This window comes from Corvus cornix, chromosome 10 (genome assembly GCF_000738735.6).
Source record: "Corvus cornix cornix isolate S_Up_H32 chromosome 10, ASM73873v5, whole genome shotgun sequence".
NCBI lineage: Eukaryota > Metazoa > Chordata > Aves > Passeriformes > Corvidae > Corvus > Corvus cornix.
This window is the reverse complement of record NC_046340.1, coordinates 463,546-484,773: the sequence shown is the minus strand read 5'-3', so window position 1 is coordinate 484,773 and position 21,228 is coordinate 463,546. Positions and strand designations below refer to the sequence as shown.

At 35.8% G+C, this 21,228-nt stretch overlaps 1 protein-coding gene across 5 annotated transcripts in view; it reads right to left on the bottom strand.

Annotated features, from left to right (window-relative positions):
• WDR72 (WD repeat domain 72) overlaps nucleotides 1-21,228 on the bottom strand; it is a 107,070-nt gene that overhangs the window by 41,964 nt on the left and 43,878 nt on the right. For 4 of the 5 annotated variants that reach the window (XM_039557970.1, XM_039557967.1, XM_039557968.1 and 1 more), the window contains exons 15-17: nucleotides 7,617-8,434; nucleotides 5,133-5,224; nucleotides 3,559-3,641 (exon numbers count right to left, since the gene is read on the bottom strand). In XM_039557970.1, the coding sequence (XP_039413904.1) occupies nucleotides 3,559-3,641; nucleotides 5,133-5,224; nucleotides 7,617-8,434 (993 nt within the window). Of the gene's footprint in view, nucleotides 1-3,558; nucleotides 3,642-5,132; nucleotides 5,225-7,616; nucleotides 8,435-21,228 lie in introns of those variants that run through there. The other variant, XM_039557971.1, reaches the window with a different exon arrangement.

Below are 21,228 nucleotides of genomic sequence, written 5' to 3'. Positions count from 1 at the left end.
CATTTAAAGATGTAAGGCACTTATAAAGCACGTAAAAGTTTCTTATGAATTGAAGCTGATATGCAGGATCCCTCAAACTGCATGGAAGAGTGATTGTTTGAACTCACTAATCAAGTACCTGTCCTCAAAATCTCTAACTGCCCTTGTAAATTCAAATCTTTACATGGAACAAAGGCTGTGGGTGTCCTTTGTGACAAAATCCTTTATCATAGACAAATATACTATAGTCAGGTCCACAATGTAAAAGTTCACTGCAAGTGAACCCAGGCCCTATGTTATTCAACATAGCACAAACCTTCATCTTGTTATAACAGAACTTTATTTTACAGGGGAAACCAAGGGCAGTTTCCAATTCCTCACATCTATACAACCCTGAGCTTTGGGGATTACAGATCCTGACTTTGCTGCAGACTCTTCCAATATAACTACAATAAAATAATTAAGAAAGAGAAGGAAACATGGACATGTTTTCATTGTCCTGGGGAAATTTTTGACAAAACAATTCTTACACAGGTACACAAAAGAAATCTTCTAAGAACCTGTCACTAATCTGGATCAGATGCTCTTTACCTGTATCACTCCCGTGTATGCCAGTCAGGCAGCATTTGTAATAATTTCCTCTAACATCTTAAAGCAAAAAATTGTGCCATTGTGCAACAAATGGCACAATGTAATATTACTGTAGAAGCACCTGTAGATGTCTCTGCATGTTATTTCTGTGTCTTTCTTGAATCTGCATTTCCACAGTGTTTGGTGAGGTTTCACATTTAGTTTTATCTTCTCGCTGAATCTTAACCCCAAAATTTATATCTATCATTATCACCAAGTTTAACACTCCCCAGCAGTTTTTCCTGTTTCTAACACATAACAAATCTACATGAGCACCTTTCATTTTCTTTGATCATTTCCACTTATCTTTACTGCCCTTCTGCATATCAATTGGCTACCTTATTTACTACATATGCTTTCATTTTTTTCCCTATAATTGTAATTGCTGTTGAAAATACATTGTGTTTTTTAGTTGGGATTGTTAAATGTGACAGAAATTATGCGGCTTCTTTGACTGGGAAAGTATAAATAGCATATGTCAACCTCTAAATACTGATATTAAAAGTGAAAGGTAATTGCTTGACTCTGAAGCAGCAATAATACAGAATAATTCAAAAAGACAAGCGAACAAAAGTTGAGGTAAGTTGAACTGTTACATCTACACTAAGTTATCCTGGCTTTCTTTTCTACACTTCATCAGTTACTTCCAAGGATTACTATTCTCTTTCTAATGAGTGGGTTTAAGGAGAGGAGTCAATAGATATCACTCCTGGTTATTGCTCAGGCCATAACCTCTACAGGTCTGAGACCTGCAGAAACTGCCCCCCAGGTGCCTCCATAACACAGTCACATCACAGAGCAAAAAATACAGATCAAAACATCAGCTTGAATTATCCAGTGTGCTTTCCTCTAATTCAGCACAGTAATTGTCAGGACAGTTGTCTAGATACTTCTATGGAACTGTTTCTTTTTCTTCATATATCTATCTGAAAAGACGAACACACAAGTAATTTCTGGGTGGGATGGGAGTATGGCAAGAAGCAGCTATATTTTATCAGAAAGAACAGCAAAACAGATGAAGATGACCTTTCCTTTCAAGTCATCTGGGAAAACAAAATTTAAAAATATTTTTTAAATACACACATTTTAAAAATTTCATTCAGAAAAAGACCTCCCTACAGCCTTCAACAAGTCAGCAGATCCCTGATAAAACATTTGCAGCAGGTTTTTTCAGTTTCTTTGTTTGCACAGAATCTGTTACAGTGCTGTAAGGAGATGAGGAATCAATCAGTAATTGGTAACTCCTTTGGGTCATGCCTTCGAGCCAGCATCCTTCACTGAAGATCACAATACTAGAAGTTTTTAAAACAGCGTAACAAGTGATGTTTTTGGTAAATGTACTTGAGTGCTTGGTCAGTCTGCTCAGGATTGATAAACTGGCCATTAAACTGTGATTGCATAAACAAAGTTTTAACAAAACCATGTTATTGTCAACAAAAACTGTAATTTTGTATAAACCACTGGTCACTAAATATCGTACCTATTGCCAACATCTTGTTTTTTTGAATCTTACAAGTTTTATAGCACTTTGGTGGTCATCAATCCAAAATCTGCACTACTAAGTGGGTTAACAAAGCTTATTGCAGCTACAATGCTGTACCTGAATAATGTTAAAATTTGAGAAGCATTGAGAGCATATTTGCAGTACCTGACAATTTCAGTGTTTTAAAGTCTTTTTTAAGTGAAAAAGTGTGAGGCAGCTTATTCTATACCTTCCAGCACACTAACCTCCTGTGCTAGATGAGACCAGTATCGCTGTATACACTGATCAGGTGCTAAATACACTCCAAAATATAAATACCTTAATCTCACATAACCAGTTATGCTACGAGCACAATTTTTATGAATATATGAACTACTCTCTAAAGAGTTTCAGTGGCTGACCACGTCAGCAAGAGATGATATGCATTCCACGTGACAATTGTAGCTATTGAGGTTTCAAAAAAAAGAAAAAAAACCTCTTACTGTAAGAGAAAGGGGAGAGAAGAATAATTCAGAAACAATATGGAAGACCTGCAGACAATAGGGATATAATAAACTGATAAGCTCAAGATGAAATGCTGGAATCAATTGAATGGGAATATTTGCAGAAACCATTTTTGTCTAACAGAACAGGGAATTATTACTGCACCACCCTTGCAAAACTCAGCTCTGGAAAGTATTTGCATTTGAAGTAGCACAGAGTTGCATTCAATTTCAAATGCATTACCATAAACTAGATTTGTAACAGGTATTTCCCCTTTCTGGAATAAAATCCATTGTGGTCAGAGTATAACATTTTAAGTTTTGTATCCCTGAATATTAACTCACTCAAACAACTACATAACTTTATTTAAATGCATATTTCCAAAATGAAACATGGTCTCTAGATTTTACTGCTCAGATTGTTTCACTGCTGCTTGTCAACTCTCAAACAGTTATTTATCTCTCAAGACTTCAGATTCTGCACTAACAATAGGGATGGGCATCATCTGACCTGAAGAACCCATAATTACATGATTTGCAAATCAATCTTAAAGAGTAGTGTAATAATTAAGGACTTGACATTTTCTTTTTCTTCTATAATAATGCATTAGCATAGACACTGCCCCTATTTTGGCCTTTTGTTTTCCTGGAGCGTAAAATGGCATTTTTGATATAAGTTACATGTAGTTGTTAGAGAAGAGATAACTCATTTCTTAAATAAATGCTATGAGCAAGAGGTGAAAGACTAGCAGGAGAGTTACTTTGTCACATCTAAACATGTACTTAAAAGCAAAACAGTTTCATGAGTAGCATACTTCATACTGTAATACTAATCTGCTTTCCACAGACCTGAATGGCAGGACTTAGGCAATGGTTTCCCCACAAATTATAACTATTAGGTCACATTACTGATTCCAAATACTAAATTACAGCAAAAGATACTTAAGGGTTACATTGCTACATCTGACACAGGCTATTTCCTACCTTTACAGATTGCTCGTTCCAACAGCAAATGAGCTTTAGCAATGAAATGCTCCCAAAGCCTGGGGAATGACATCTACTCTTACCTGAAAATACATATATAGCTTATGAACTGAAATAGACAGAGAAGCACAGAAACAGAAAAATATTTTAACATTTTAAAATTTTCATTTCAGCAACATACGTGAAAAGATCTGAAAAAATGTTATTTCTTTGAACATGCTCTCATCTGATGCAATCAGCACAAAGTGTTCAGACAACCTATTGCTTTAACATTTATTCACATCTGAAATTAAATTAGTGTTGGGGTTTTTTGGCTGGTTTTGGGGGTTCTTTTGTTTGTTTTGCTTTGTTTTTGCTTTCTTTTTTTCTCCTGCTTTTTTTGGGGGGGTTATTTTGTTGGTTTTTCTTTTTTTTTTTTTTTAACAGAACTGATATCCCATAGAGTATTCTTTCATCACGATTTTCTAAAGATATTAAGAATATTTTCTGGTTTGGACTACTTAACTATGCATTCCCTGTTCTGGTGTCCAGCAAGTCCTTGATGCTAAAGAACAGGTTGTTCCTAGAACCTCTGAGATCTGCAAATCTCAGAGGAGATTTTAATTTGCAAATCTGAACAACTGTATGAACTAGGATGGCATATGAGTTATGTTACCCTAGAATTTTTAGGTCGCTCAGAAAATCTATTTTTATGTTAATGAACATTTTAGTCACCTCTACACCATCTCCATGCCTTTCCCCTACTTATTTTCTATTGTCACTTGATCTTATGTTCCATCTCTTTTTTCCAATGGACATTTCTGCTGTCATTGCAAGTTCTACAGTTACGGTGCGTATTGGACTTGGAGAAGGAAAGGTAACTGGTTTTGATGGGGATATTAAGGTTTACCTACACAGCACAGGGATTTGATGTAAAAGAAGTTGTGTTTTCAGTCTACACATGGCTTATTCTGTAAGAAGAACACTGTATTTTTCAGGTAATGTGTACTGACAAGTGTCCATATTCTGTTTAGGCTTTTATTTAAACATTCTTTGATTAGTTACGTACTGTAAACAAACCAAGGCTGGCTTGCAAAGCCAAGACTGACGAACAATGGCCTGTGGGACATTAACGGGAACAGATCACTTTATTCTGCCCTAAGCCAAAAGTCTAAAGGCATTATTGAACAGTCAGGATGGCTCTTGCATTACTAAGGCAACAGTTTGCTTGGAGGGCCGTATATATTATTGGGTGGGCACGTAATGGTGATGAGGGAGATGAAGGAGGGGGGAGAGGGCAGTGTTTGTCTTATTACATTTTTGTTTTTCAGATTGCTAGAAAGTGTCTTTAGAAACTCAGCTAAATGTCTTGTCATGACAGGAAAAATATTATTGATTCCAGTTAACAATTTGTTTACATGTTTTTTGTGATATTTACAGAAGAAAACATAGGAATTCAGTTTATGTTTGCAGACTGGACTGCACAAAGAGCACTATTTTTTTATCATTATTGAAATTAAATTCTATATTTTAGCAACAAAAAGCATGCAAAAGCATAACACTTAAAAGTAAATACTGCCACTTCACATACTTACTGCTTGGTAAGTCTCCATAAAAACTGGGGCATGAAAGTGTTACTGTTTCTACATTTCGCCCTTTGTCATGTACAGATTCTGATTTCTGTGGACTAAAAGAATATGAAACTATTGCAAAACCTGAACACAGATACAAAAAATCTTATGTATTAAGGTAGGGTTGGGGTTTTTTTACAGTAGGTACTCTGCTATCAGTTACTATCAACCACAATTTAGTTTCTCCTCAGAGGAAGATGCTTGCGTTCTTTTGCCTACAACTTGGCACTGATACATTCACATATACACAAATACTGAAAAATACCATCCAGATGCAGGAATTTAAGCCTAACAGGCTTTGAGCCAAAGGTGAAGTTTTATTTTTCAATAAAGAAATAAATTCATATGTAAGGAACTGAATTAAGCTATCATTTTCACAAAAGAACTTGCCTGGGTTTTTTTCCTAACACATAGGACAAAAGTTCAAGGGAAACTAAAAGTCTTTTTTATAGGTTTCCTTTTTTTTTCCCCCACAGTGCTAAATAATTCAGAGTATCATTACAATACTTGGAATTTCAGTAGATGGCTACAATTTAGGAGACTAGTGTGTACATATATTTGCTCTGAGTCACTAACTCAGCAACCCAACCCTTGAAAACAAACAATATAGATGGCAGAGAAAGAAAGTAAAAAAACCATTCCAAACCCCTGCACAATTTTAAACTATTTCTTTTAAATATATTGCTATAGTGACCTGGCAAAAGCTACATTTATGTGTCATTTAAAAATAACATATTTGCCTTTCAAATTCACTACAATAAACAGTGAGTCATAATATTTCAAAAGACTTTACAATACCAAACAACTCTGAAAGCTTGCAGCTTGAGAGCTTTAAGTTAGACACACAAATGTCAAAAAGCAGCAGAAAAATTCTTTGAAGATCTTTTCTTCCCAGATTCTTCCTGTTTCTGTCCCACTTTTATGATCTGACATATTTTGCTGCAGGTTCCTTTATTTTCACAGGCTGCATCAAGTTGCAAAAAATCAACATAGACAAACACCAGAACCCTTGCAAGCTGTGAGAGCTGTGCTACTAACTACTTCTGCAAATACTGTGGTGGATTAGAATTCAATATGTAGCTTTCTTTTCCCTTGAGCATACTGTAGTTTTGGCTAAAGCAACTGTCCAAAGAGGTTTGGCTGCTACTGTACTTTTAGAAGGAAAACTCACCAAAATAACATTTGCTAAAGGTGTTATATAGGGTTTATGCCTTTATGTATCCTAGAGAAAACTTAAAATGATATAGCATTGTTTTGGGGGGGAAAAAAAAAAAAAAAAAGACATTTTTTTCCTTGCAGCAACTTTAATATTTACAATTTTACAGGATGTATGTTCCAAAGCCAGGATGTGCATGTCTGGGAAAAATGTTTGATTCTGGTACCCTGATTAATTTCAATTACACAAAGTCTTTCAAAAAGAGTGCTGGAATACACAATGCAAACATAAAGTACTTTTTTGCATGGAAAGGAATTCATGTTCAAGCCGGAATCCTGAAACAAGCTTTCATGAAAGAGCTTGTGTTGAATATGGACCAATAGGCAACACGATTAACAGCAAAAGTAACTGAGACGTGCATTTGGCCTGTGGGATGGTGCACATGTCTTGAGAGATGCTGAGTGCCTAGAGCTTTGTGGGAGATGCAGATATTTGCAGCAAGATCAATATTTTCTGTTCCCCCTTCTTGCCTTGGGGCCACAGCATCACCAACACTGAAGTTAATTGTCCCTAAAAAACTAAATACAGACCAACCTACGTTTGCCAAACAACAAAAAAATCCATGGACAATATCCATTGCCTGATTAGCATGCTCTATTTGGCTTGGTCAAATACTGTTGAGCATGTTATTTTCCTTTTAATGCTGAAAAAGCATTTAGTCAATAAATTTGTTTTGAGTAACATAAATGCTATTTGGGATGATTCTCACAACACAAGGGCCAATGAGGCATTCACTCCCAGTAGCTGCCATCATTACTGGGGGCATTGTACTCCAGACAGTACAACTAGGACAGACTATTCTTGTCTCTTATGTTTTATTTATCTGTGAAGCCAAGGGTTCCATGGCAAAGGAAGTATATTGCTTATAGGGAGTGGAAGTTTAAACAGCACAGATGTCCTTAACGCACATCTCACAATGTGCCTAAAGAGACCTCATTATTCTACTTAGTTTGAACTGCAAGAAAAAGAGTGATCTCTGGAAAAACTGGGTGTGAAGCTGGATAATTCAAGTTCTAATGAAAAAAATTCTTGCATCAGTTTTCATCTGCTGAACAGAAATGTAAAGATAATTTTATCCTGATCTCCTTTTCTTCAAAGAACATCTGTCACAAAGCTCTAGAGAAAAAATATAAGCTCAATTGAAAAAGTACACATTAAAGAAAAGTTTGTTCTATTTTTCATTTTTTAACCATTATAAAGGAAGAGAAGACTCATAATGAAGAAGTTCTTACCTTTCAATTTCATCTGTAACTGCTGAAGGTGTGTTAATTATCCTGTTGATTAAAGCTATTCTGCTAAATAAGGAAAACACTGTTTCCAAATCCATTATTCCATAATCATTATTCTCAGGTCCATCCTTCTTTGCAGATTGTCCTTCAGTTGCAGCAAGGTATTTTTTTGATAAATCAAGGACTCTTTTTGAAAACAAGTTGAAAACTTCATGTTGTCCTAGCACACCACAATCAGTACACTTCCATCCTGGCAACATTAGCGATAGGTGGCTTTCATCTGACACAAGTCCAAAAGAAACAGGACACTGAAGCCTCAGGATATCCAAGTGTCTCACACAGAGATTGTCTATTTCTTTATCTACACCCCATGGTAGGAGACATGACAAAAGCAGTTTAGCTGTATCAGGGGTGACGCTCACATCAATGTCTCCTGATGGCTGCATTCTGATCTTTCTTGAACTCTTCATTTTTTTCCGTCTTTTCATGCCACCACTTTCTTCCGCAGGCCTGGCTGCATTATTATCCCTATGAACTTGGTCTGAACAAACAGTCTCTGCCTGCCCATCTGCTTGAGGTACGAAGGCAGCAGTTTTATTTTTTTTTAATGTCAGTGACCTTTTCTCAGTAGTACTTTTAGCTCTTTCTAGAGTGTATTGGTTATGGAATGATTTCGATGATTTTAATCCATTGAGTTGAGATGACAGAAGTTCTTCAAGTTTTTCCAGGTCAAATAAGAGAATATGAAAGTTTGCATTGTTCCATTTTGTCTTAGCTGGTAAAATAGTAAAGGGCTGTTGGATGCAGCTGGTATCACTTAACTGAAAGAAAAATATTAAATGTCCAAACAAAAAAAATCTAACAGTATGCTGCAACTTTAAAGACATCAACAAAGAATTGCCTATAGAATAGACAAAATGTATTAACTCTGTTAAGTTCAATTTAATTATATTTATTCAGTTTTGCTTATGTAAAAAAGATTTCCTTCTAAATAGCTTAAGATACACAGAAACATCCGTGTGTAAATACTATAAAACAGGCTCCTTAACATCTTCAATTACACAGCCATACTGTAGATTGTATGCATCTTTGCAAAAACTCTAGGCTGGTATTTCCTCTGCTGAGTCTCATTTCAACCTAAAAGGAATTTGGGAAAATTTTAAAGAATAAAACCTTTGTTTTTTTCAAAATAAAGCTAGAGAAGCAAATCCTACAATATTGCAAAATTTTGGCAAACCCTGAGTGTGTGCATGCCTTATTGCAATTTGATATATGGGAGATAGATAGATAGATAGATAGATGGGATTTGTATGGGATAAAGACTATGCCTTTTGCCATTTCAAAACATGCAAAGCTATCTAAAAGTGTCTTCATTCTGAGATTAGGCACATACCAAGAACAATAAGGAACCTAGGTAAATAAATATACATATGTAATAAATATACATATACAAAATAAATACCACATATACAATTAATTATCTTAGCTGAAAATAATTGAGAGGGAAAGGCTACAGAGCTACTACAATGTTTGTGAACATCTGACTTTATCATGTGCCATCCTGTTTCCTACCTGCACGTTTCTAGAATTCTCCATACATCTTCCCCAACTTTCCCCAAATTTCACAGTAATGGTAATTTGTAAAGCATCATTTCAGTGCTACATCCTGACATGATAATTGTGCTGATATAAAAACACATGGCTGATTACGGTTAATAAATGCCCAAAGAACACAGCTTTTGAAACCAGAAGATTTGAGAAGAGCTACAGCTGCTCACAACTTTAGACTCACATGTTAAACTGTAGAAGTAACTTGATGATGATGAACTGTCAGCTGAACATTGGGAAATCTCCAAAATCATGTTCACAAAAAAAATTTACTCCATTTTAGCCATGCAGTTTCATTATTTAAACAGTAAATTGTCATTAAGAAGAAAATTCTACATCTTTTCTTTTACCAGTGTCCTTGGCATAGGGTAGACACTATTCTGTGACAAACTCCAGTAGAAGGGATGTCTCTGGGCACTTTTGAAAATCAGCAGATGAGTTCACACAGTGACACAACATCTTATATCATAATCCTGCTGCATCTGCTAAAGAAGTATCTTTTACCTTCAGGGTAACACCAGAAGTGAGGGAATATAAACTCCTCGTTGACACTTCTGCCCTTTTCTTTAAGCATTTATGACTTGTATGTTTTTATTGTCCTGCACAAGCTTATGCTCTCAGCACCATGCTCACTCTATTTCACCTTTACAAGCAGAAAGACATGTCAAGAAGCAACTTTTCATCTTAGTAATACTTTTGCAAACAATTATACCAGCTTCCATATCACTAGCAATACAGAATTTTCTAGATCATTGTTAGTTTTAATTTTCTTATGATAATTTGAAACACTCCACTAATGCAAAGAACTTTCTGTTGAAAATATTTAAATCTCAAAATGAACCATCAAGTGTTAATAAACAGGGCAGCAACAAGATCTTGCTGGAATGCAATGTTGTTTACCTCATTTTTCTCATGACCACTCCTTACCTAACTCCTTTTACATTACAAATTATGATTTTTATAGAATTAGCTATTTTTAAACTGTTAATATAACACAAAGGAAAAAAATCAACTGTATAAACTCTGTCATTTGACTATTTAGCTTTGGGCAGTAATGCAATTTGGCTTTTTGTTATTTAGGGAATGATGCTCCCACCAGATGAGGATGTACTCTAAATACATAATCTCATTTAAAGATCTCCATAGGGAGTCATAAGTAAGAGATTGTAACTGCTTGTTCATGTTTTCTTCTTATACCTTTCCTTTTTCATTTTTCAAAAAATAATACATTGTAGTTAAACACTAGGATTATTTTAATCTTTAATTATGCTGTTTCCTAATAGATAGGGAGAACCCTATGGAATGCAAACACTGGAATTCACAGGCTAGCTTTAACATTAATTGAAGCTATTATTATTTGGCCTATCATTTTCTCTTTCTATACACTTACATTTGGTTGATTCCCATTTAGAAACCTTTAGTGAAATCACCATCCAAACAAAGGAAAACACAGTGACAATGTCAATCTATTGAGACATCTGGTGATGCCACTACATGTGAAGCCACGATAAACATTTATGGTTTATTGAAAATATGAAAGTTTATTGACATTGATCCTAAAAGTGTCTGCCAAGTTATCTTAGCTCTCTGCCACAGGCATTTCATTTCAATGAAAGCAGGTGGGCATCCAAAGCTTTAGACATAAAATGCTATTTAGGAAATATGTGCAAGTTATTCCCAGTAACAGAAGATTACAGGGAATGGAAGGAAACACATAGAACTAACTACAAACTAGAGAGCTGGAAACAGCATTTGTTGACTACTGAAAAGCAGATTAACAGGTATTTACATCATACATTTCAGCTTTTCTTTTCTAGTTTAACCATTTCTAGTTCTAAATTTTATTTTTGACGTGGACAACTGTCAGGGGCCGTTGCCCCTGCCATGCAGCCCTGGGAGAGGGGCTCTGAGGGGATGCACGGCGTTTCCCTGCCCCGGGCAGCTTCGTTCCCCACCGGTTGTTCCGTGTTCCCTTGCGTGTTCCTGCGTGTTCCCTGCGCGGGAAGGACCCTCGGGTCCGTGATTGCCGCAGCTCCTCGGCAGAGCCCCGGCCATGCAGCTGGGGAAATAAACATCTCTGAAACATCCATCAAGAATCTGTCCATAGATATTTCTTTGTTACAGTATCTGCACAGTAACAGACAACCTACTGCTAGCTTTAAAGAAACAAAAAGTCTGACAACAGACTAAAATTATATCCTGAGACTTGTGAACCTCTTGTGCATCACTGCCCCACAGCAGAACAAGCTTTCTACATCCAGGAAAGCACAGGGAGACTTTGAAATGAAAAGCTGTTTTCCATGCATGGCTGGTATCCCCTAACACCTCTCCAGTTTGCCACTGAAGATGTTTGAGCCAGGATCAGACAAGAGTTAGAACAGACTATTCCAGATGGAAGGGACCTACAAGGATCATTTAGTCCAACTAGACATTGTCCAAATGCCCCTTATACACTCACAGGCTTGGGGCATTGTACACCTCTCTAGGAAGCCTGTTCCAGTTTTCTGGCATGCAATTCATCACTGCTCCAAAAGTTACAACCCCGTTCTTCTACACCTTTTCCCCCTTTACTCATTCTTACCTTAGTACCCAAGGAAAAATTTCCCAATGAGTATGGGAAGGGGGCAGCAGGGGGCTGGGCTTTCTGTGGCCCCCAACTGCATCAATACATGCCATTATCTTTAACAGATTTAAGACAGACATATCACATAAAAATTTCATGGGAAGTACAATTCAAGTGTTATTTTACCTAGCTGCCTCCTCATCTCTAAAGGCCTTTTCCACTGGGATCCAACCTGTTCTGGGAATGGTATTCCACTTAAAATACACACTTCCATTAGCTGGCAGGGATTCCCATACTGTTCCAACTCCTCATATGTATGTACTTTCTCCACATACCTGCTTTCTTTACCAGAAGTATTCTATTGTGGGTTTTGTACTAAAAACAGATTTGACAAGAATGGTCTTGACATTCGTTTTACATAAAGGAAATAAAGTGGTAAAATCACAAAGTAGAAATTCTAGAAGGCAAACAAGACTCAAAATATACTCAGATGCCACTTTGATACCACTGAATAGAAGTTGCTCAGTTCTCACAGCGCAAGTAGTAGCAACTCCTATGTCAAAAGGGTACTGAAGTATTAAATGTGACTTTTCTTCCAGACTTTTGGCCTTCTTTATCCACTGCACTCTCAATTTACCCCTAACATAACAGGATAAAAGTGACAGAAAATTGGTCCCAAAGTTCCCAGTGCCTGCAGAATGAATCACGTTGTACGAAGCATGTGTGAGCTATCCTGTTGATGATAGCTCATATGTTGATTCTAAATAAGTTTTTTAAATTATGCAATATTCATGGGATTTAATTCTGTTCCTTTGAGCTTTCCCTTTTGAAAGAACATATTTTGATCCATTAACACTGAACAAGCTCAATCTCCTCCTTTATCCATTGCTTGCCACCTGCAAAGGCTCAATAAAATATTAGACAGAAATTGAAGAACTTACTTTAATGGGAATTTTTAGGTAGATTAGTCAGGGGGAGACTGGGGAGGAGAATGTGTAGAGCTTAACTGAAATATTGCCAAAGAGACTGGAAGGTTCTTTCATTCATAGAGGGTACACTGCTCTTTTATTTTTCTTGAGGTCAGGGATTTTCTATTTCTGATTTGCTTTGGTTTTTTGAAGGTATGTACTTTTCTATTTTGACAGCAATTAGGCCATTGCTTTTTAATATAGATACAATACAACAGCCTACTGAGGTACATTATAAAAGAATAAGTCTTATCTGAAGGAGTTTTAAAGAGTAATTGTTTCATTATTAAATATACATACTATTAATAAAGTAAAGCAAACTTAACCAGTAAAATACCACCATCCTACTGTTTGCTCAGTGAAGAATATCCACTTCTACTGTGTATTTTCCAACAAGATTTTTTAAACAAAACCCAATATAGAATTGTTAAAACCACCACATGTTATAGTCTCTAGGAAGTTTGATATAATTTCTGAAATACCACAATGATGTTTGATAATGCAATATCAATGTGCTTATTTCAATGAAATTAGAATTTTTTTTGTCATTTGTCTTTACTGTAGTCTAACTTTTTGTTACACTACAAAGAAAATAGAAACTTTAAAGACTATTTACACATGTGAATCACTTCATTAACTCTGTAGCAATCATTAACATTGACAATAAACTATTTTTTTTTATAAAACTAAAAAGTGGAGAACCTGTTACAGAAATGAAAGGGGAGGGTAGTAGAATTTGTCAAACAAAATTTATTGATAGTTAAGAGTTTTCTGTGTCTTGATCAGGCCAGTCACTGGATTGTCAACAGAAGTTCAGAAGTCATAACATCTCAGAATCACACCTCATCACTGGTCTGGCTCTGGGCTCACAAAAATAAACTACATCACCCAACTGCTTGTAAAAGCTATTTAGCTACTCTTACCCTCCTGTTATACTTTGTGGAGATTGAAGAACTGTTAACTGAAGCATGGCTACCAAACCTAAGGGTTTTATACAGTAACTTATACTGCCAACAATAGCTCTATTTTATTCTACATAACGTTTTATCCTTGATGGTGGGAAGGAATATCTGCGTTAGCTTTTGTTGGGTTTGGGTTTGCATTTTTGGTGTATTTTTAACTATTGACTCGGTTAAAAATTATCTTTACTCGCAAAGACATTTTCTCTTCAACCTTTCTAATGAAAATAGTAGCATAAGTACCTGCAAATGTGTCCCCAAAACATGGATCTCATGCATAGTTTTGGTAAAATAGGAAACCTATAATTGTCTCATAGAATTGTCACAGAAAACAAATACATAAACAATGCGCAAAATAGCTGGCACAGTGTAAATTAAAGCATCACATTTATTTCTAAATCCTCTGAGCCCTCAGTTGCTAGAGATGGTAGTCGATAGGAGTAAAAAAAATTGCCTCCTTGAAATGTGCTTGGTGAACAGCAGCTTGATGATTGGCAGCACAAATAGAAGACAAACGAGAAAGCCTTCAATCTGCAGCTGATGCACAGGAAGAACATGGGGAGCTGAGTTTACAATAGAGAAAACATTACCAAGCTAATGGCACAGGCAATCGTTTGACCACCATGCATCTCTGATAGCAGCAGGGCATCCATTTTCAGTTAAGTGTTAGAGTACCTTTTTGCTTTCTCTGACCACTGCAGGGGTAAAACAACCCAGTGTGTGAAACCCACTGACTGGTAATAAATTACTATATTGGATACTTTTTGTTTTCTTTCAGCAATGACTTTACTGTGTATTCTTGCTATCATTACCAATTAAAGTGGAGCTCACGTTAGCAAGCTGTATCTAACTGTATATCAGTCCCTACGCTCCAATTGCTTTGGCAAGAATCACGGGGTCAAGAGGCTTCTTTGACCTTTATCAGCTAAGTCTCTGACCACTCACTATTTGAAGCAATCTCGACTGAACAGATGGACACTTTTGTAGACTCTATAAAGCTTAGAATATAAAGATAAATGAAATTGTGTTTGGGGCTTCAAACTGGTTTATGAGCATAAAATATTGTTAGCAAGTTCCACAAAAACCTCGGATTTCAAATAGCACATCTTAAACCTACACCATGAACAGAACAACTCTTTATCTACTAGGAAATTGTATTTTTTGGATTTGCCTTCCAAATATAAAACTAAAAATTTGATGTAATTTACACACCTATTAGTATTAAGTCACTTCCAAATTTAGAAAGCCTAATTTAATTACGTGGATCATTAAAAGACGAGCAAGAAGAAAAATTAGTATAACCTTCTCCCACAACAGTACAGCATACAGCACATGATCAAACACCATTCAGTGGAAGAGTACTAAGGCAGTTGGAGAGTACAGAACACTCATGTATTTTATGACTAGAATTTTGATGCAATAATTTAAAAAGCAAGGACTTTAAGAAATGTAAGACAGAAATCTGAAATGAAGGTCCAAGCCTTCCCAAAAAGAAACTTCAAATTCTCAGGTTCATGCCTGAAGAAATGTTAATAATTAGATAGAAATATGGTCTTTCAATCCTATTTAGGTATTTATAAGTTAAAAATAATCTAAGCATTGAATGATGTCTTATTTCAGGTAAATCCCATCAACAAACCTACTTTCTTCAGCTCATAACCTTTTTGCAAATACACAGCTATCTTATTTTCTTGCTCTGTTGAAAGGATGAGCAATCCAGGATACGTGCAAAGATGCACTTATTTAAAAATAGTTACAAGCAGCAAGTATACAATTGAAATAGCACTTAAACATACACCATCTCTAAAAGAACCTGCCGAGGAAGAAAGGATGCAAATTATGGGCTACACTCTCATCTCCACATAAAAACCACGTGCACTTCCTAATCCAATATTAGCTCCTATCAGCAGTCCACACATCACACCCCTGTCTAACCCTGCCTACGTCCTGAGCTTCGAATTTAAGGAGCATGTGAAGAGTTTCTGTCACTAAGAGAATCCATGGTCTCCCCAAAGTGCACAAAGAGGCTGGGCCTACCGGCTACAAAGCAATGCTGGCCTCGTGCATAGGGTGAGTATCACACAGTTATGGTGTCCCTATCCCAAGGTCATTCATATTTCCTTACCTCCAGACACTTCACCTAGTCATAGGACAGAGGATCCCTTTGATGGAGGCATTCAGAACTTTTTTCTTATTCATTTACCCTTTTTAAAGCTCTGTACTCATATATAAAGGACTATATTTAAAAAGCCTGGAGTCGGTAGTAGTGCCCCAGTTTGCTTTCACATGCAATTTTTGCTTGACCTGAGGCTTCATCACTTGGACAATGCAGTCCCAAACAAATTTGTCAATTCATGATGAATGCTCCCATATGAACTAATATAAATAAGCTGTTTGGAACTTACCTTGCATGACCTTTATTATGGTATTCCTGACAACTCTGGTCATATTACTGAGGATGCCAGATCCTCCTAAGAATCCACCGCCCATAAAGAAAAGGCTACAATATTTTTTGAGTTTGCACCAGTCTTTATCTATCAACTTAATTGCAACACAAGCAGAGTCACCCTCTTTCCCCCCAACACTGTCATCTTTCTTTTTTCTTTTTTTAAATCCCAGTGGAAGGCTTTGCCATCTTCATGGCACTTTGAACAGCCACTGCGGCCTCACTCCGGATGCATCTGTGGCACAATGTAAGTAATTAAGCCAAGGAGTCTTCAGGCTCAAGCTGTGTGATGAATAGTCTAAGCAACTGAATAAACCCTCTTTTTATCACATATGGAAGGCTACTGTCAGGCAGATTGTTGTCCAGATGGATCTACTGGGCACAAACATTTCAATTGTTCGGGAAGAACTGCTAACACATCTATTGCTCAATGTAGAGGTCTGGTATGAAAATTTAATGTTTTGCACATTCTGTTTTAAAGTTAATGCTCTCTCTCCATAACAAACACTCGACAGAGTTTTCTACTGGATTTAATTACAGTGTACATGTAAAAGTGATTCTGGAGACAAATCTTTAAAAGATATCAAAGAACAACAGGCAAGTAAAATTAATATACTGAATATTCTTCATAGGTTCTCAACACCAGGAAAACAAGTATACACTTTATTTTTCAGAAAAATACTTGAAGAAATGTACAGACTATTTTTTACAGACAACTTCTGCTTTGTTCTAGAATTCATATGCCTGTCTGGGCACACTATATGAAAGGCAATTCTAAACACAATACTTTTGACAAAATCTTGTCTAATAATTTTATCATAGAAAGAATATAAAAGTGAACTGTAGATCCACTCATCCCAAACTAAGATCCATTTCTGATATGGACAGTCTCTGTGCCATGAAAAGTAGATAGAAGGAAGGAATAAGATGGTTTTTAAATTAAGTATTATTTACACACTCGATATTCAAAGACTCTGCCTACATCTTAATATATTAACTTATTTTGAATGTAAAAGTAAATTTCCTAACCATATCTTTAGAAATATTTGCAGCTCAGAGATGGGTGGTAGTGAAAAATTTTCATTCTCACTCAGCACTTCAGAAGAAAAGATGGAACATCTCCAAAGTTTCCTTGATCATCAACTGGACAAGTAATGCCACAGCAATCCAAAGCCACAGATTGCTGGCTCAGGATTTAGGAATTATCATACTGAACAATTTACCGGATGAATGAACATCCAAATACCTGTGAGACATAATGCTGAACACAGAGATACTGCCAACAGGACCTTTCAGGAGCTTGAGAATATTGCTTTATCCTAAGAAGGACTGATGTAAATAGAAATTAAGTTAGCAATACATGTCTGAGTGCTGACTTCAAACGAAACAACGTATTTTCTCTGGGCTGTTCTGACAGTGCATTTCCCATCTTGAATTATAAGAGTCCCACCCAGAAAATTTATCTTCATAAAAGTTGTAGATCAATTCACAAGCAAGTGACTTTCTACTATAGAAAAAGAATAAACCAAAAATTCTCTGTGCTCTAGAAAGTGGCATTCTTAAAAATTCAAGAATAGGCAAGCTGGACTTTCTTCAGATCCTATAGCATTCTAGAATGTATCAGGAGAGCAGCTAAGTTTCTGCACACACAGATTTCAAACTGTTCTTTCCTTCCAAGCTGTTCAATCTTACTGCAGAGGCTTCCTAAAGGACAGTATTTGGAAATAAACATTCTCAGATGTCTGCTTGGATGAGTCATCCTTTCCTGTAAGTATTACAAGAACCAAATCTGACCACTAGAACAAATTAACATTTGAGAATTAATATACAAATAACCACTGCTGTTGTTTTGTTTGAAATCAAAGAATAGGTTAACGTAGGATTTTATTTCTGCTGTGTAACCAAGACAAGAGTTTCAATTAGCTATCAGAAGGAAGCTAGCAGATAGCAAGTCTTTCTTTTGCAGGGTAACGTTTGTTTGCTGCAATTCCTATTTCTAAAGTTGCATGTAAGATGATGATGTGCTTCTGAAAAAGTTACTTTTTTCTTTATTTTAATGGATGTGTGAGGTGGAAACCTAGGAAAAGGTCTCACACTGAATTCACTCAATTCTTGTTACAATTTTTCTTCACTAAAACAATACTAAATTAACTATAAGAGGCCAAGGAATTAATGTTTAAAACAGAAAAGATGCTTATCAGAAGGGTAAAGATTCCACCATACGACTATCATGAATTGTGAAGAATTTAAAGAACACCACTGAACAACATGAAAATATAAAAGGTTATAACAAAGATTACGTAATTTATTTTAGAATTAGGTAGAACACTTAGAAGGAAGATCAATTAGGCTTATCTACAGAACAAGTCACACCTTCCAGACTAGAGAGTAGTAAAGATAACATCCAAGATAGGAAAATTCAAATTGTGCCCAGCTCCACACCTAGACCTAAAAGAAACAGTCCTATGTGGCAAATACGATATCATGAACACCGTTTCCATAAGACAGAAACTGTATGTTTTCCAATTAGTTGTCTAGGAAGGGAAAAAAGTTGTAAGTCAGTCAGCTTCACTACAGTAACAGTAGAAAAGAACCAGTGTCAAAAGCATTGAAATAACTAGTTAAGACTTAACGTCAGATTTCTGTCATCCTGTGTTAATTGCTATCCACATCTGCAAGATTAAAATGTGCCACAATATCACAATGGCAACTTTTTGGTTTAATTTTGCTTTGAGGCAGTCAATGGAGAAAACACAAATCAACAAACTCTTGACTTGGTGGGGAAATTCAAAAACTACAGTAACTTCCATCAAAGATGGCATGTGGTCAAAGCTATCAATATCCCTCAGGATCATAATTCTTTTTAACTGGTACAAATTTAATCTCATAACTCCAAAGTTATTACTTCACTGTAGTTATGTTGCTATCTTGGTCCCTTGATAAAATACTTAATTGTGAAATTTCACAGGAAATGTAGTACTAAAAGGCTTTGCAACTGAATTACAGAGAAAAAAAATCTGTATATATTGAGTCCTTTCTTCTTAACTCATTTTCCTGTTACACTTACTTAATAAACTACTAAATATAGCTACTGAACACTAGTCCCAGAACAAAAAAAAGAAATACCCTTGCAGCAGCAATGTGATGTTACCAACTTTAATGACAAATATTTTACTGCTTTCATTTTGCTTTGTGCCTAATAATCCACTTCAGAAAAATCATCAAGATACGTAATTCACCATAGTAAGGCTCTAGATATTATAAAAGGAAAGAAATTAAAGGAATTCATGTCTGTGACACCACTGTTTATGGTATCACTCCTGATTACCTATTTGCTAAGTATTATTTGGTATTTGTGCTTGTATATTATTTCTATTTTTCTGTCAATTTTTCCATCAGTAAGATTTAACTAGCAGTGATTTTCAAATCTTCCAATAACAATTTTATTTTCAAATTGCTTCCTTTGCTATACTAAAACAAATAGCTGCTATTGCCCTACTGTCTTCATTTGTGGTTCACTTATTCTTTGAAGCAACGAAGTAGATACGTTTATTATTTATAACTTCTGGACATTCTTGCCTTTACGTATTTTTGTTCAGAGCAGAATATACATGCTACTATATAAGTGAATATCAAGTTTTTTAGAACTCCTAACACAAGGTATTTTAAGAAATTGCTGAGTTAATACATCAAAAATACATATACTTTTAAAAGTTCACATATGAATGTATCCATTTCTCTCCCCCATCTTTGCCTTGTCATATACACACAGTAAAAATGTCCTTTTCTGATCTAGATTTTCAGTAGTATAATTTAATATTTCAAGGTTTAGCAGCTATTGCACAGATTTTATAAGCTGCTCTTCCCTCCAGTGTTTTTACCCAGACCATTCTGATTACGTTATTGAAATCACTAGAAATATTAGTGCATGAAAAACACAGATTTATATCCAAAAGACTGAAGCTGAAAAGGTAGGAAACTTTCCAACATGAACCATTTCTGGAACATCAGGAAAACAATTCCCAGACACATCCAGCTTTTTATGTGCATCAATGAAATCTTCATATGACGCACTGAAACATTTCAATTTATTTTTAAAACCAGTTTTTCACACAGCTCCAATTTTCAAATAGAACTATGACTTAAAGGTATAATGAGAGCTAGTTCCATATAAACACCATGAGCACAGTCTAGTGTGGATTCTATTGTAATTAAGACCAGTGATTCAATACCTATTGCTACTGGCCAGGTATCATAGCAACCTTGTGTCACTGAATACTGCTGGAAAACTGTTCAGCACTAGCAAGACCATGCTTCAGGAAAATCTACAATGGCACTACAGATTGTCAACATCTGTGGGGGTTGTAGCAGGGAGAACAACAAAGAAACCTGCTTTAAAAAAACCCTATACTTAGAAAATCGACATGGATACTACAGTGGCACTGCAAAAAGAAAACAAACACAAAGAGGAAGGAAAGAACATTTTTTTGTCATTAGTTACACAACTTATGCAACCACATCCTAACATCCATCCCTATAAACAGAGCTGAAATAATGGTGCATCATCACATTTTTATCTAATCCACAAAGCACTGTCTTTTTCTTTTTAACTAAACACAAGCATCATTCACCACCAACATTAATCTGAAGATAAAACAGCCTCACTTTCAAAATAATATTTAAACTTTCGCAAATGAACTCTAGATAGTCTTGTATAAATCTGAAAAAAAAAGAGAGAAAACAGGTTACTATGAACAAGAACCCAATATTGATTTTTCTGCGGTGCAGTAAAGCATCTCCATTCTATTTGGCTGCTGTCAAAGCCACTCTTTAACAGCTGGAGTCAAATTGCACTATTTACAGCAAGAGCCCTTGTCAAGTGGACCATAAGTATTCTAACAATACACTATTCAAATGGCACTTTGCCACACAAATTGCTGACTTGATGAATACCCTATGTCAATGACTAAGGCCGATATAAAAGTTTCATTTTTATGAGAGGGTTTTACATTCACATATTAAGTAAAGCTTTCTTGAAGAACTATTAAGCTATATATTTTGGGTCTTTTGA